The 14870-nt window shown below is 35.3% G+C and overlaps 1 protein-coding gene across 1 annotated transcript; it reads left to right on the top strand.

Moving 5' to 3' along the window:
• The first annotated feature begins 5269 nt into the window (after positions 1–5269).
• Positions 5270–7657, top strand: LOC145001726 (geraniol 8-hydroxylase-like). Its single transcript, XM_078961076.1, has 3 exons — positions 5270–5903; positions 6335–6734; positions 6830–7657. The coding sequence occupies exons 1-3, from the start codon at positions 5302–5304 to the stop codon at positions 7445–7447; spliced, it is 1620 nt and encodes a 539-aa protein (XP_078817202.1). The 5' UTR covers positions 5270–5301; the 3' UTR covers positions 7448–7657.
• Positions 7658–14870: the final 7213 nt, after the last annotated feature.

Here is a 14870-nt window from a genome sequence, read left to right as displayed (position 1 = left end):
AAACTTCGGACGTGTGTTTTATTATTGCTCACTACGTACAATGTACTTCGGAATTACGCCCAATGTAGTGTGAGGCCTCGCGCCTATAAATAGGTTGCGAAGGCAGCCGGCTAAATCACACCAAAATCCAACTCTTTCTCTCTCTACTCACTCTCTGGACTATCCCAACCCCCCAAATCCTAGGGTACGCCCTAGCACTAGAAGGAAGCCCCGTAGCTCCCGAAGGCTCTAAAAAAAGAGCTTTTTGGCTCAGAAGCTCTGCTCCAGCGGATCGCAGTTTTTAACAAAAGACGTTGAAAGTGAAATATGTCTTCCCTACTTTAAATATAGATTATATATAAATATAATATTGTTATTTTGAACCTAAGAATCAGGTTTATCAGTGATTCAAAGTCGTTATATTGATTGATCTACTTACGGGGATGATGACTAGGCTGTGATTAAGTGAGGTGTAGGTGTTTAAAGTGGAATTTCCAAACAGTATACTTCGTATGCTAAATGGACCCTACCTCCGATATGATCCTATCTGGTTGTTCCTTACTTGATAGATCATGAAGTAGACTTTGAGTTAATGATGAATCTAGACTAATAATTAGTCGCAATACATATTAGACTAAAATTTAGCGATAATGATGCTAGGTTTTGTCGAAAGAAAATAGAATCGTTAGAAGCGAAGCACTTCCCGAGTTTGGAATCATCACTTTGACAAGTGAGTGCAAAGTTACTTTCATCTTAGACATAGATATGAAGTATTTAATACAAATTACGTGCTATGTGTGCATATTATCTGTGTCTTGATATCTATGTTGGATGAACGATTTTATGCATGTTTTAAATGATTTAAACTGTATATGTATTTTATATCTACAAAATATGTTGGGTATAACATGGGTAGATGAATGATGAGGTATGAAAGCTGATATAGAGGAACATTTGCAACTATGGATTTAGTGTCTATTGTATGAACCCTGATGACTATGGACTTAGTGCCTATTTTATAAACCCTGAAGACTATGAACTTAGTGCCTGCTGTATAAACCCTAGCGAATGTGGACTTAGTACCTGTTGTATAAACCCGGGCGACGATGGACTTCGTGCCTATTCCTTAGGATAATCCTTTGGAATGAATGAACGAGGAATAACAGATTCTTAGGGTAGACCCTTAAGAATAAAGAACATAGTAGGGATGGGTAATTGGGTTAAAATTTTGATGATTAAACATAATAATTATATTATTGTGGGTTGAAAACCCTATGTACTCACAAGGTTTCCAAACCTGACCCACTCAGTTTATTTGTATCACAGGTGTCGATATGAGGTTATATTACACTAAGGGATTAAGGAGATATAAATCACTAGTAATAATGAATGTATGTTCTTTTTATGCTTATTTTTCCGTATTGATGATGACATCCCAATGTTTTAAAATGAATAAAAATGCATTTCTTTGGAAATGCTTTGATAACGTATTTATCATGTTTTTCTGGGAACAAATTCCACAACACTTTTCTTCAAAATGCTACTCTGATTTTTAAATAAAGCATAAACAAATCGGTCTTTTCTGGCCGTGAAAATGGGGATGTCACACTTCGACACATTATAAGTAATTTCATGAAAAGGTACAAGAACATTAGTCTTAAAAATTTATGTTGGACCATTGGGAGCACCACACAAAAAGGAAGTTTGTTACAAATATGAGAGAAGTGAAAAAAGTCAAACTTGAAGCTGGGCAGTATTTAAAACAACTCAATAAAATTCAGTGGTGTCTTTTATATGATGAAAATCATAGATGGGGTATCTTGAAAACAAATATCTCTGAGAGTATGAGTAATGTGTTCCGGGGAGCAAGACATCTACCAATTACGGCGTGTATTAATCTTACATTCAACAAAACCGTGTAACTTTTTAGAAAGCATAGTAATGTTGCAATGAATTGCAATACATCTCTACTGTGACAACCGACAATTTCGAGCCAACAAAAGTCAAGCAAGCTAAACGAAAGGCTAATAGATAGGACTTAAAACACTTTTACACCTTGCTAATTTGGAGTTTTCATTTTTAGGACTGAAAATCTTGAGTTTTAAGTGGTTCAAAACTGAAACACCATTTGTAGATCATTTAGAACCGAAATCACTTCCCATGACCGAAATCTTCTAGACCGAAGTCACATGCTAGACCTAGATCATGACTAGTCTGAAATCCTCCTAGACCGAAATCCCTCTAGACCGAAGACCTTGGGTTCTCAATTTCACTTGGACCGAACTCACTTGTGATTTCGGTGGCTCAGAGTGTTCTCGGTTGGGGTCTTGGACCTAAATCAATACTTTAAAGTGGTGATCCTTCTCCCAATGTGATATATTGCACATACCAATGCAAACATCACATCACTATCACACCTTATCTATATATAAGGCCGGAAACATCCTCACAATTCTCATTTACATCTTCAAAACTCCTTCACTTCCCTCTCAAAGAAACGAGATCAACATAATGCATCTTCAAATCTTCATACATATTCCCAAGAACATCATCAAACATTCCTAGAAACATATTCAAACAATTCCCAAAAGCTATTTTTCAAGGCTAATTCTTAGAATTGTTGTAAGTATTCCTTATATAATCTAGTATTTTTATAACACTTTCATGTTAGTCCAACTAATTTACACACGATATTGTCTGTTAAAAACTATTAGATTATGACCGTCTTCAAGTGTGTTAGCTTGAAGATCATCGCCATCACTTTGTTATCCAGCCAAGAACACACTCGAGGTGAGTTCATACCCCCAACATTTTTCTAGATTTTCAATATTTTAGGGGGGAATACAAGTAACACACAAGAAAACTTGTGTTAAAAATACGAAATGATTACATACATTTTCTTACCATTTATACAAAGATGCTAAATTTATGTAATAGTTTTATTTCTAAATTTCTGAAACATATACATACAAGGTTTTGACTAAAACTGCAACGCTACGATAAACAAAATACAAATACACTATGTTATTCTACAAATATATATATATATATATATATATATATATATATATATATATATATATATATATATATATATATATATGGTACATAGTAAGGATTCATCATTTCAGTGAAACAATTTTTATAAGCTATAATATGTATAGTTTATGGATTATTCACACTATTTTATCCTTTTTGGGACAAATAAATAATTATTTAAAACTATAATTATTATACACTTTGAAATTTCTATGGAAAAGTAATATTTTCATTTACTAAAGGGTTTTTCATTTCATTACACGTAAACTCATTGAATCAGCTATTTGTGAGACACGTCTTCAAGTACTTAGTAAAGTACCAACAAAAAACCTGGATTATAACCAGATTTCCTTGGAGGTAGAATGAGACACTTATATATAGATCTATATGTGACTGAGAATCCTGCACCCTAGTTGTTAGCTACAGTTGGATCAGGAGGGTTGGGGTGACAAATGTCGTTAACATTCGGACGCCTGAAGAACATCGCATTAGGCATATTAGTCATAGTATGGCTATAAGAGCTCACATGGGAAACAACAACACATTTGGTTTACGGTGTAATACACCTTCAAACGGTTCTATTTAGATAAAACTACATTACATTGTTTTTCCAGTACAGAACAACTTTCATTTCTTAAATCATACATTCAAATGGTTTTATATAGATTAAAACTACATAATACTACTTTCGAGTACGACGATACTTATACATTTTGGTCTTAAGGTTTTTAAGACTACAACACATTTTAAGAAAATGTTGGATTTTCTGGAACTAAATACTATCATTTTACAAGGAAAGTCTTACACATTTTCATACAAACTCTTATGAACTCACCAACTTAATTGTTAACACTTTTTTAAACCACTTGTATTCTTAGGAAACCACTAAGACAGGTAAGAACAAACTTTTAAAGATGAGACGCTAAGACGTCAGTCCAATCTTATATCATCATATTGTAATTGTTTTTGAATCATGTAACTCGTTCAACAATGTATCTATTTTCAAATTATAATATGATGGTTGTGTTTGCTTTGATCACTCTTATTCAATTGTTATGATATTATACATGAAATCATCCACCCCCAGACGTTTCCTTCGTTTCCTCGGTTTGGGGGTTTGACATCTACCATCACGTATGTAGCGTCTATTTTGTAATCGGGACACTCGTGAATAGAGCCATAATTTAACCGAGTTTGATCACTATGAAGGCGTCTAGAGAATTGTTACAAAGTTATGGATAAATGGCACCGAAGGAAATACACATACTGTCCATTATTTTCAATAAACATGCACATGTGGAAAATGGTAAATGGAAAGATTCTCGTGTTCTCATGTTCTTTTAGTTTGTCGGTGTAGAGGGGATAACCCTCTTTCTATTGTGAATAATGTGTACACTACAATGACATATAAACATCAGTATAATTTTCCTTTTGTCCCACTTTCTCACGTTGATTATTGGTTAGAGTCAGATTGGAAGATTCAAGCAGATTACTTGAAACTCTTTATTCAGCAAGGTCGGAGACATTCAAACCATTTTCATAATGAGATGGACATTCGCCACCCCGACGAACCTCGCAAATGTGTACTATGCCACCAACTTAGTCATAATCAAAGAAATTGTTTAAATTCTCAACCAGTATAATATCATGTGAAGTATGTACTTTTATTAACTTGTGTTTAAATGTGTGTTTAATTTGCATTGTTGTTTAATCCTTATTTAGTAATGTAATTTCATATTTAAATGTTTTGTAATTTCGTAACAATGTAATATATTCAATATTGGTGTTTTATTTGAAGGTGTTGATTACATTTATTTAAAAATATAATTTCCTAAAAATAATATATGAACGTATTTTTAAATAAAATAATTAATGTATAATATATAATTTTGTTAAAAGGTAGAGTTAATAATAAAAGTATATAAAAAATAATGATACAAGCTAAATCACAAAAAAATGTATAACCTAATTTTGTTTATTTCTAAGGTTGATAAACCATGGGCCCCAAGCAAAAACACATATTTTACATTAAAAAAAATAAAATAAATAAATAAATAAATAAACTATCTTTTCTTCCCATCAATTTCAAAAGTACCTAGCTATGCTCAATAAGTGAACCACAATATATTAGGGTTAGCCGAAGCACAACCACATAATTACGCTGCCATGTGATTGCGGGGTATCCGTGGTCCAAAATCAACCAACGAGCACCAACCGTCCTGATCCAAGCTATATAACAAGCACGCTTCGACATCACTAGCACATGCACTTTTTGCAGCAAAAATGATACCAAAACTTGGATATAAGATTTATCTGCGGATCAACACCTTGTTGCTATGGTGGTGGGAAGTCGACAATCAGCTAGACAATCTCGCCCGCACACTTCTAACCATTTTAATTCCGACACTCCTACTTCTATGGTACAAATGGACAGTTTCGTATTCCAGAAAGCGCATGCCACCCTTCCCACCAGGTCCCTACGGCTTACCTGTTGTAGGGTATCTCCCGTTTCTCGGCTCCAACTTGCATGAAATATTCACGGAGATGGCTGATCGATATGGCCCCATCTTCAGTCTCCTTCTCGGAAGAAAGCTTCATGTTGTGGTCAACTCCATGGACCTAGTAAAGGCCGTGACTCGTGATCTGGACCAAACCATGGCGAACCGCTGTCCTCCATTAACAGCACTAACCATGAGTTATGGTGGGAACGATATTATATGGTCCAACAGCAACACACACTGGCGTAACATGCGCAAGATTTTAGCAACCCAAGTTATGAGCGATACAAATCTCAAAGCTTGTGAGAGTTTCCGAACATATGAAGTGAGAAGGCTGATGAAAGAAGTTTCCAGTAAGTTGGGGACAAAGATCAATATTAATGAAAGGGAAAATGATTTAAAAGTCCAACAAAGTTTCCAAACCATTCAAAAAATCTCAATAATGTTTTGTCTGTTCAAAAAAACTCAACGAACTGAACTTTTTGTCTAAAAAATCCAACAAAGTTCCAAACCGTTCAAAAAATCCCAATTTTGTTTTGTTTAAGTTTATTGAGGTTTTTTTTGAACACTCAAAACATGATTGGAGTTTTTTAAACGTTTTGGAAACTTTGTTGATCTAACAAATCATTTCCCGATACGGTAATAAGCCACGTCATCTATTTCTCTTATTTAACTTTCAGAAAAGTATAATTTAGTTGGGCTTTTTAGACAAAATGTTAAGTTCGTTGAGTTTTTTTGGACAGAAAAAACATGATTGAAGTTTTTTGAACAATTTAAAAACTTTGTTGGGCTTGTAAATCATTTTCCCTTAATGAAATTGCTTTCAAGACTGAGGTTAACGTCGTGACAAGCATGTTATGGGGTTGTAGCAAATTATCTGGTGATGGGAACGATTCTAGCTCTATTGGAGATGGCTTCCGAGAAGTTGAGTTCAAGATTGTGGAGTTAATGGTAGCTTCAAACATCTCTGATTTTCTACCTAAGCTATCACGATTCGATCTACAAGGAAGGCAGCGAGAAATGCAGAAGCAACTGGAGTATGTTGATCGTATATTCGAGAACATTATCCAAGGAAGAATCGAAGCGAACTCCAGAAAAAATGAAGGAGAAGCTGAGGAAGATCGAAGGAAGGATTTCGTGCAAGTATTACTGGAGCTTAAAGAAGAGAAAGATGCTGCAATATCATTAGACATCACTAAAATAAAGGCCCTACTAATGGTAAGTCTCCCTTTACACGTGTTAGTTTTTTCTATTACTACAAACAGCACTTATTCCACAAGACAAACTAATAAAGGGAAACTGTACTATAATAGGACATAGTGCTTGCGGCTACAGACACAACATCGACAATGGTAGAATGGGTGATGACAGAGATTTTGAATAATCCAGGTGTAATGAGAAAGGTGCAGGATGAATTAACGGGTGTTATTGGCATGAACGTTGTCGAAGAATCTCATCTGCCCAAATTAACATATTTGGATGCAGTCATCAAGGAGACAATGAGGGTACACACTCCAGCTCCTCTCCTAGTCCAGAGATGCCCAGATGAATCCTGCACTGTTGGTGGATACACCATTCCAAAGGGTACTATCGTCTATATTAATGTTTGGGCAATCCATCATGATCCTAAGAACTGGACCGATCCATTGGAGTTCAAGCCTGAGAGGTTCTTGATCGACAAATGGGACTACCATGGAAATAATTTCAAGTTTTTGCCATTTGGATCAGGGAGAAGAATATGTCCAGGAATCCCCCTTGGGGAGAAGATGTTGATGTATATATTAGCATCACTGTTGCACTCGTTTGATTGGAGCTTGCCTGAAGATGAAGAGTTTGAGCTTTCTGACGAATTTGGATCGGTGACTAAGAAAAGGAAACCACTAATAGCTATACCCTCTCAAAGACTATCTGATGCAACCCTCTACTTTTGATAGAGGATTATCGCTAAATAGTTAATGTGTACTACTGTTACAATAAAAAGAAGGTAAGTTGAGTGTCCAGAAAGGTGAAATCCATTACCATCCAATCTTCTGATTTCAGCATTTATTGTAATTCGATGTGGTAATAATATTTATGGGAATTTTGTGTATTTTTGCATATCACTTTCTGTTCATCATATGACAAATCACCTTTGGAAAGAATGTGAAGGGAACTAAATATTCTTCTCTCGTGTATTTTTGGTCATATATATCGTAGATCAAATTGATCTCCTCCAAAACTAGTGGGATCATTCTTTGCAATATTATTAGGGTCATTATTGTAACCCATTGTATAAATAAAGAAAAAACAAATTTTACATGGTATCATAGAGGAATTAAGAGAACCCTTTTAGGGACCAGTAGCTAATGGACCCGATGAAACAAGCCATGCATGAAGAAAACCAAACATATTACCGAAGAAAAGAAGAAGAAAATCAAGAGCACCAAAATGATTTTAGGAAAACAGGGCTTCCACTGTTGGAAGACTGTGTGAATTGAGAATCAAAGTGGGTTGTATAAGAATGGACTCTTCTATTATTCTTGATGGGCTAACCAAGTTATTAAAATGGGTGCTGATTTGGATCGACAAAGGGCTTGGATAAAAACTCAAGCTAAAGTAATTGATGGGACCGATCTTGAGCACATGCGGGGTGTTGTTCCATCGCGGTTCCGTCATTAATCGGTCGTTAACTTGTCACTAACCCGTCGCTAAGCTGTCCATATTTGTTGCTAATCAAAAATTTTAGGAGCCCATAATCAACAAACCGATCCAGGTAATTGATTTGGCTAGTGGATTAATTAAGGATTGAAAAATAAAAGAAGATAGGATAAATTTGCAATGGAGAAAATTGTACGAAATTGGAGGTATTTTTAGGTAACATCACCGTTAGAGTTTGTTGCTATTTTTGGTAACAAGTTTTTTGGTATTTGTGAGATGTTTTGGTTTATTTAACTTTTTGGATTGTGTACAAATCTTTTGATATAACTCTGTAATTTGTGTTTTTTGGAATATATTTGTGGAGATGTACATCACCTTTCCCAAAATAATAATAATAATAATAATAATAATAATAATAAAGAACGAGATACAAAACACATCAATATCAAACCATAAAAATACATATAAATTAGAAAGAAAAAATTGTTCAAACATCGCAACATCCGTCATTGATATAGATTGGATACGTTTTTGTCACCTACCATCTGGTGGCTAAATTTTAGTGAAGGGTTCAGCAAGGTCACCTTCCAATTTGAGAACAAAACTATCCATCGATGCTACAAGACTATACTCACCCACCACCATCACCAACAAGGATTGACTTGATAATTCGCTTTAAAATAAAATTGTGATTAATTATCTATGTATGATGAGAGATGAGTAAAAGCTCTTGTGTCCATCAACCAATCCTTATACCATCTACAATGCAAGTAATATAAGAGTTGAATAGGATGATGACTAAGATTGAATAAGAGTTGAATGGAGTGTATGTGATAACATGGAGTAGAGTTGAAGGGAAGATTTGAATGATCATTAAATGGTTCAATACAATGAATAAAGTGGTGATTTGGATTAAATAGGTTTTTAATGAGTTATGGGTGATGTTGTATAAATGTTTAAAGGATGATGTGGCAATCCATTGAACTCTATAGAGTTCAATGGATTATGGATGCCCTTAGATGGATGTTTGAATGATATTGTCTGGAAGGCTTCAGGAAGTGTTGTCAGCTGGTGTATCATGTTTGTGCGTGGAACAATTGTGGTCTATCATGTTTGTGCTTCAGGAAGTGTCATGGGGTGATTTATATATCATTTTTTGAAAAAAAAATGATTTTATTTAATAAATATCACTACTACAATCATAAATATACCATCTATATTCTATATAACTTAAGTAGACTTTGTTGATTTGTTGCAAGAAGTGCATTTTTAGGCCAAATGCTACTTCATTGTTGAATATTTAGGTTTTGGTGTAAAACGCTTACTATAAAACTACAACTTAACGAAGATGTTTTTACAATCAAACGACCTTAGTAAATAAAAGCTTATTAGAGGCTGTTATTCCTAAATAGAGATTCATTATACACATTATGTGGCCTAGAAACGCATTTCTTACCACAAATCAACAAAAGTCTGTATCTATGTTCAATACTGCCTCGTATTTGTAAAAACATTTCATTTTAACATTTTATCAGGTTTTGCATCCTTTTAGTCGGTCATTATTGCCATAGAATCCCTCATATTTACACATCACCACCACCACACTCTGTCATCACCAAACCCCCTTGCCACCAACAACACCATCTTCACCACAAAACACTAGTAGCCCCCATCAGCACCATCTAGAACCCACCTTCTGCATTCATCATCTTCAACCCACCATCATCACTATCATTCACCTACTGTTCTTTCTCTTCACAACTTGATAAAAAGCCTAAAATGATAAAACCTACATAATTGAGGCATTAATGAACACAACTTTAGACTTAGGACATAACCACACATTTCATGTAAATATGAGAATTTTTATGGTAATAATGTAACATCCCCCTCTTCCACATATCACAATATTGTCCACTTTGGGCTCCCGGTGCATAAACATCCCAGAGTAGTCACCCATCCCTGAATTGTTCTCATTCGTGCACGCTTAACTATAGAGTTCTTATGGGATCTGCTGCTCTCACGGCTTTAAAATGAGTTGTGACAAGGAAGGTATCTACACCCCTTATAAGGAAATGTTTTATTTTCCTTCAAAGCTGATGGGGGATAAGGTGCAACCCAATTTCAACCCCCCCCCCCCCCCCCCCATTACAAGGTTCGACGTCCCCGTTGAAAACATTGACCCGTGCCCCATCTCTGATACCAACTTGTAACGCCCCAAATTTCAACACAAATTTTTCGATTAAAACTTTAAGTATTTATTTAATTCACAACTGCAAGATTTTAAAATATTTATCAGAGTGTCATTAAAAGTTATCAAGTACACAAGTCCCCTATTGATACAATGCAATCGAGCTATGCTCTTCCTTTAATATAAGAAAATTTGAAACATGTAAGCCACAAATCGTAAGAAAAAAGCTTATTGAGTTCCCAAAATTACCACACACAACACAATCAAATAGTTGTGTGTTATCAGTAGTCCTAGTGGGCTAACAGCATGCCCGATAGGTTATCAACAACCCTGGAGACTATCAGCAATCTCAGTCACATATGAACAACATAACACAATAATAACATCTAGACCTAATTGGTCATCACAAATACAACTATTCTACCACACAAGCTCATACAAACATGTGAGAGTCACAAAGATAGCTAGCATCCAACATACACAATTTACTGAGCCCATGTTGGTGCCTTCGACTCATGAGCACCAGGAGAAGAATCACATGAATCGAAGAACCCTGAAACACTATGACATGATCACTTTTTTGCATTGCTCGCACCCGCAAATACACTAATACTAGAACCAAATAAAATCCTATATAATAACACAAAACCCTTAATTTTGACCTAAGGTCGAACTTGGTCAAAAAGTCAATGGTCAATGGAAGTCAAAGTCAACAAGTCAACTTCAGATTGAGTATACCCACCGTACTCAGCTCGTACGCATGACATACTCACCATCCAGAATCGGGACCCTATACAAGTACACGCAACGTACTCGAAGGTATGCCCGAGGTACTCGGCCAAAAGGCACTTTTCCACTAAGTGCTTAATCTCTTAAGTCCTCTCATTCAATACTTAGATCTTGTCCGACAACATCATTTTAAGTCATAAAGTTTCCACCATTATGACTTTCCATTCCTAGAAAAGGTCCAATATCCAAAACCTTAACTTAATAATCCATTAATACATCATGACACTTTCATGGAAGGTATGGCAGGATCAAGATCACATTTTTATGGATCCTAAAAGCTCCATAATGGATAACGTTTCCAACTTTATCCGTTAGAATGGTCTAAACCACCAATATCTATCATTTAAGCATCAAAGGGACCAAAAGTGCATATTTTTTTAACTTAATCCATTAAGTCCAAGTCTCCAACCATCAGATCTGAATCACAAAGATGTTTAGAGGGATAAGTTTTCCAACTTTATCCGTAACAAGGTCACAAACTTTCTAGATCTAAACTTTATGCACTAAAATAACCAAAAGCTCATAACATCCAAAACTAGCTAGATCTAATAAATGCATCATCAAGATTAAAACTTTATACCTCTAGAAGATAGATCAAGGTGAAAAAGGTCCATATCTACAAGCTCCAATGCAACTAACACTTATCCAAGAAGATCCTTCTTCTCCAAGGTGCATCATGCATACTCCAAAACAATCAAAACACCTTTTTTTAGCTCACAAGGCTCAACTATGGTTAGGGTTTCATGATAGGGGTGTTGGAGAGGTGGAGGTTGAGAATGGAATGGTTTTGGGGGATTTTAGGAGCTTAAATAGGGATCCAACCACGAAAATAGGGTTTAGACACTAATCGCATACACCCTGCGTACTCCTAGTACGCCCAACGTACTCAGGATGCCTTAGTACGCCCAACATACTCCCCCTTGTACGCCCATCATACTCAGCTTAACCTAAAAACATCCAAACTACAAACGTTCATAACTTCTTCCTTACAACTCCAATTTTGCGTTCTTTATATCCATGGAAAGGTATTGAGGAGCTCTATAACCCTATCTAATTAATTTTGACTTAAAACACATCGACTAAAATCCATAATTCATAAAATAAGTTTGAAACAATACTTTCTTAGTTTACACTTTGACTCCATAGCAAAAACTGAACTCTGGGATCATACAATTTACATTACCCACATTCGAATGGGTCTAAACCTTTTGATACCAAAGCCTGAAGCCTTATGATACCTGATCTTTGGTTCACGATCCTGAATTATAAAAGGACCCAAAACAGGGTGTTACAACTAAGCATTTCCTTATAAGGGGTGTAGATATCTTCCTTGTCACAACATATTTTAAATCCGTGAGGGCATCAAATCCCATAAGAACTCCGAAGTTAAGTGTGTCCGCGCGAGAACAATTCAGGTATGGATGACCCCTTGGGAAGTTTTCGCGTCTGGAGCCTAAAGCGGACAATGTTGTGATACATACAAGAGGGGGATGATACAATGGTATTAGAGCCTTGGTTTGAGGGATTCAGGCATACTCTCGAGTGTGCTTGAACTCAAACTAAAGATTTCATAAAATGTTCTAAATAAATAGATTTTCTAAGAAAGTTTTTAAAATAAAAAATGGGTGTGATACGTGCAATCAGCCGAGCTGAAGTAAGTATTTCCAAAAATACCCATGCATGTTATATGATTTATGATTAATGTTAATATATGAGGATTTCATGCTAGATTAGGGCTAAAGATCTGCTCAGTGTTGCATGGAAGAATTCATGATTAAGATAGATGCCTTTATGCATGTTGTGTGAGCTGGTAGTGATGCATGCTAGTGATTAGAGATCTTTAGGAGCTTCTAAGGTAGGGCTTCTTGTTTATGTGATGCTTTTATTTCTAGATGACCGAATGTTGGTTGCTTTGTGCATTGTAGGACTCATATTGATGTAATTTAGCTATTGCATGAATATGTTAAGTTACATGTGATGGGTTTTATACAAACAATCTTATGTGTGCATGCAACCCTAGTTTTGGATCTATGTTTTCTCTATTAGACATACAAAATATGAACACAAAATGAAAACCTAGCATGCATCTACTATTTTTTAGAATTAGAAATCGAAGAATAGAATACATACCTTTGTTTCTATATAGTACTAACAACTAGTTCTTGAACTTCCTTTGCTCTTGAGAACAAGTACCACAAATGTAATACCTCTAATGGCTCACAAACACATTTGAGTGAGAGGAAGCATATGAGAAAGTGGAGAGAGGGTAGTTTGCTCCAAAATTTGGCTCTACAAGGGTTTCTCTAAGGGGTGGACGAAATCTAGATCCTAGGGGTCTAGTTATACTTGAGGCTAGCTAGGGTTTAAGGTTGGAAACCTTAATTCCTTAGCTTAGGGCTTAAGTAAGTCCATGGACCTCCTACCCTTTAGCCTTGGAAGAAAATTCCTAGATCCTTCTAGGGATTTTGGGCCCTTGCTTAATAAGGTGATCCAATGGCCCAAAGCCTCAACTATCAAATAATTACAAAACAGCCCCTACAATTTTAATCAGTTCCTTTAATCCCAAAATTAATTCCAAATTAATTTCGGATTAAATATTAATAAATAATATGACTTCTAATAGATATATTATTTTTATAATATATTAATAAATCATATTTATGCCCCAATTCATTATTCTTAATAATAAATCAGCCTCTCACCTTAACAGTCATCCTTCCTAGTCACCAATGTGAAGGCAGCTTGAAAAGGACCATGCTACTGTCAGGTAAAGTACATCCCAATTATAGTTGTGGGCTTAGACATATAATCCAACAGTCTCTCACTTGGATAAGTCTAATAACTATAACCGCCCATGTAACTTCAAGACCCGATTAGCAATCGTAGCTCTCAAATAGCCATTGTTGAACTCTAACCAAGTCAATGACATGTCCTTTAGATAAGGGATCATACAGTCCTCCGTTCTTCAAGATATCATGCGGACAAAGATATGGAATGGATTCATACTCATTGTCCAATTGTTTGTTTCCCAATTTCTGATTAGTTTGACATAGAACATAATTGAACACATCAATTCAGTCCTGACCGGGCCCGACACATAAGTCAACACAAAATCATCGAGGGGCCCAAGATATCGCTTTTAATCCTCTTCGGATAAAAGGAATACATAAACTTTGACTTATATGCTTGTACCATTTACTCATTAATTATACACAACAACATGTTTGATAACATCAAGTTATCGATGCATTTACGCATTATCAACGCACAACCAACTAGTAAACAACAACTCATATATCTCGGTTTAAAGACTATACGATATTATTAGGGTCATATTTTGTAACCCATTGTTTTTAATTTTGTATAAATCAAGAAAAAAAAATTTACATGGTATGATCATAGAGGAATGAGTCCTACTTTTTCTTCCTACTTATATTCCTATCTATGTGAAATAGTGACATGTGACATATTTGGATAAGATTAATAATATTTGAATACACTTTTCATGATTTCAAATGGGTAGGAATATATGTAGGAATGAAAGTAGAGTATATTTAGTTTCTGTAGAGGAATTAAGAGAACCCATTTAGGGACAAGCAACTAATCGACCTGATGAAACAAGCCTTGAAGAAAACCAAACATATTACTGAAGAAAATCAAGAGCACCAAAATGATTTTAGGAAAACAAGGTCTTCCACTGTTGGAATATTTGGTGTAAATTGAGAATCAAAATGGTT

Source organism: Lactuca saligna, chromosome 6 (genome assembly GCF_052625555.1).
Source record: "Lactuca saligna cultivar CGN05327 chromosome 6, ASM5262555v1, whole genome shotgun sequence".
In the NCBI taxonomy this organism is placed as follows: Eukaryota; Viridiplantae; Streptophyta; class Magnoliopsida; order Asterales; family Asteraceae; genus Lactuca; species Lactuca saligna.
The sequence above is the reverse complement of the archived record's forward strand: the minus strand, read 5'-3'. Positions and strand labels throughout refer to the sequence as shown.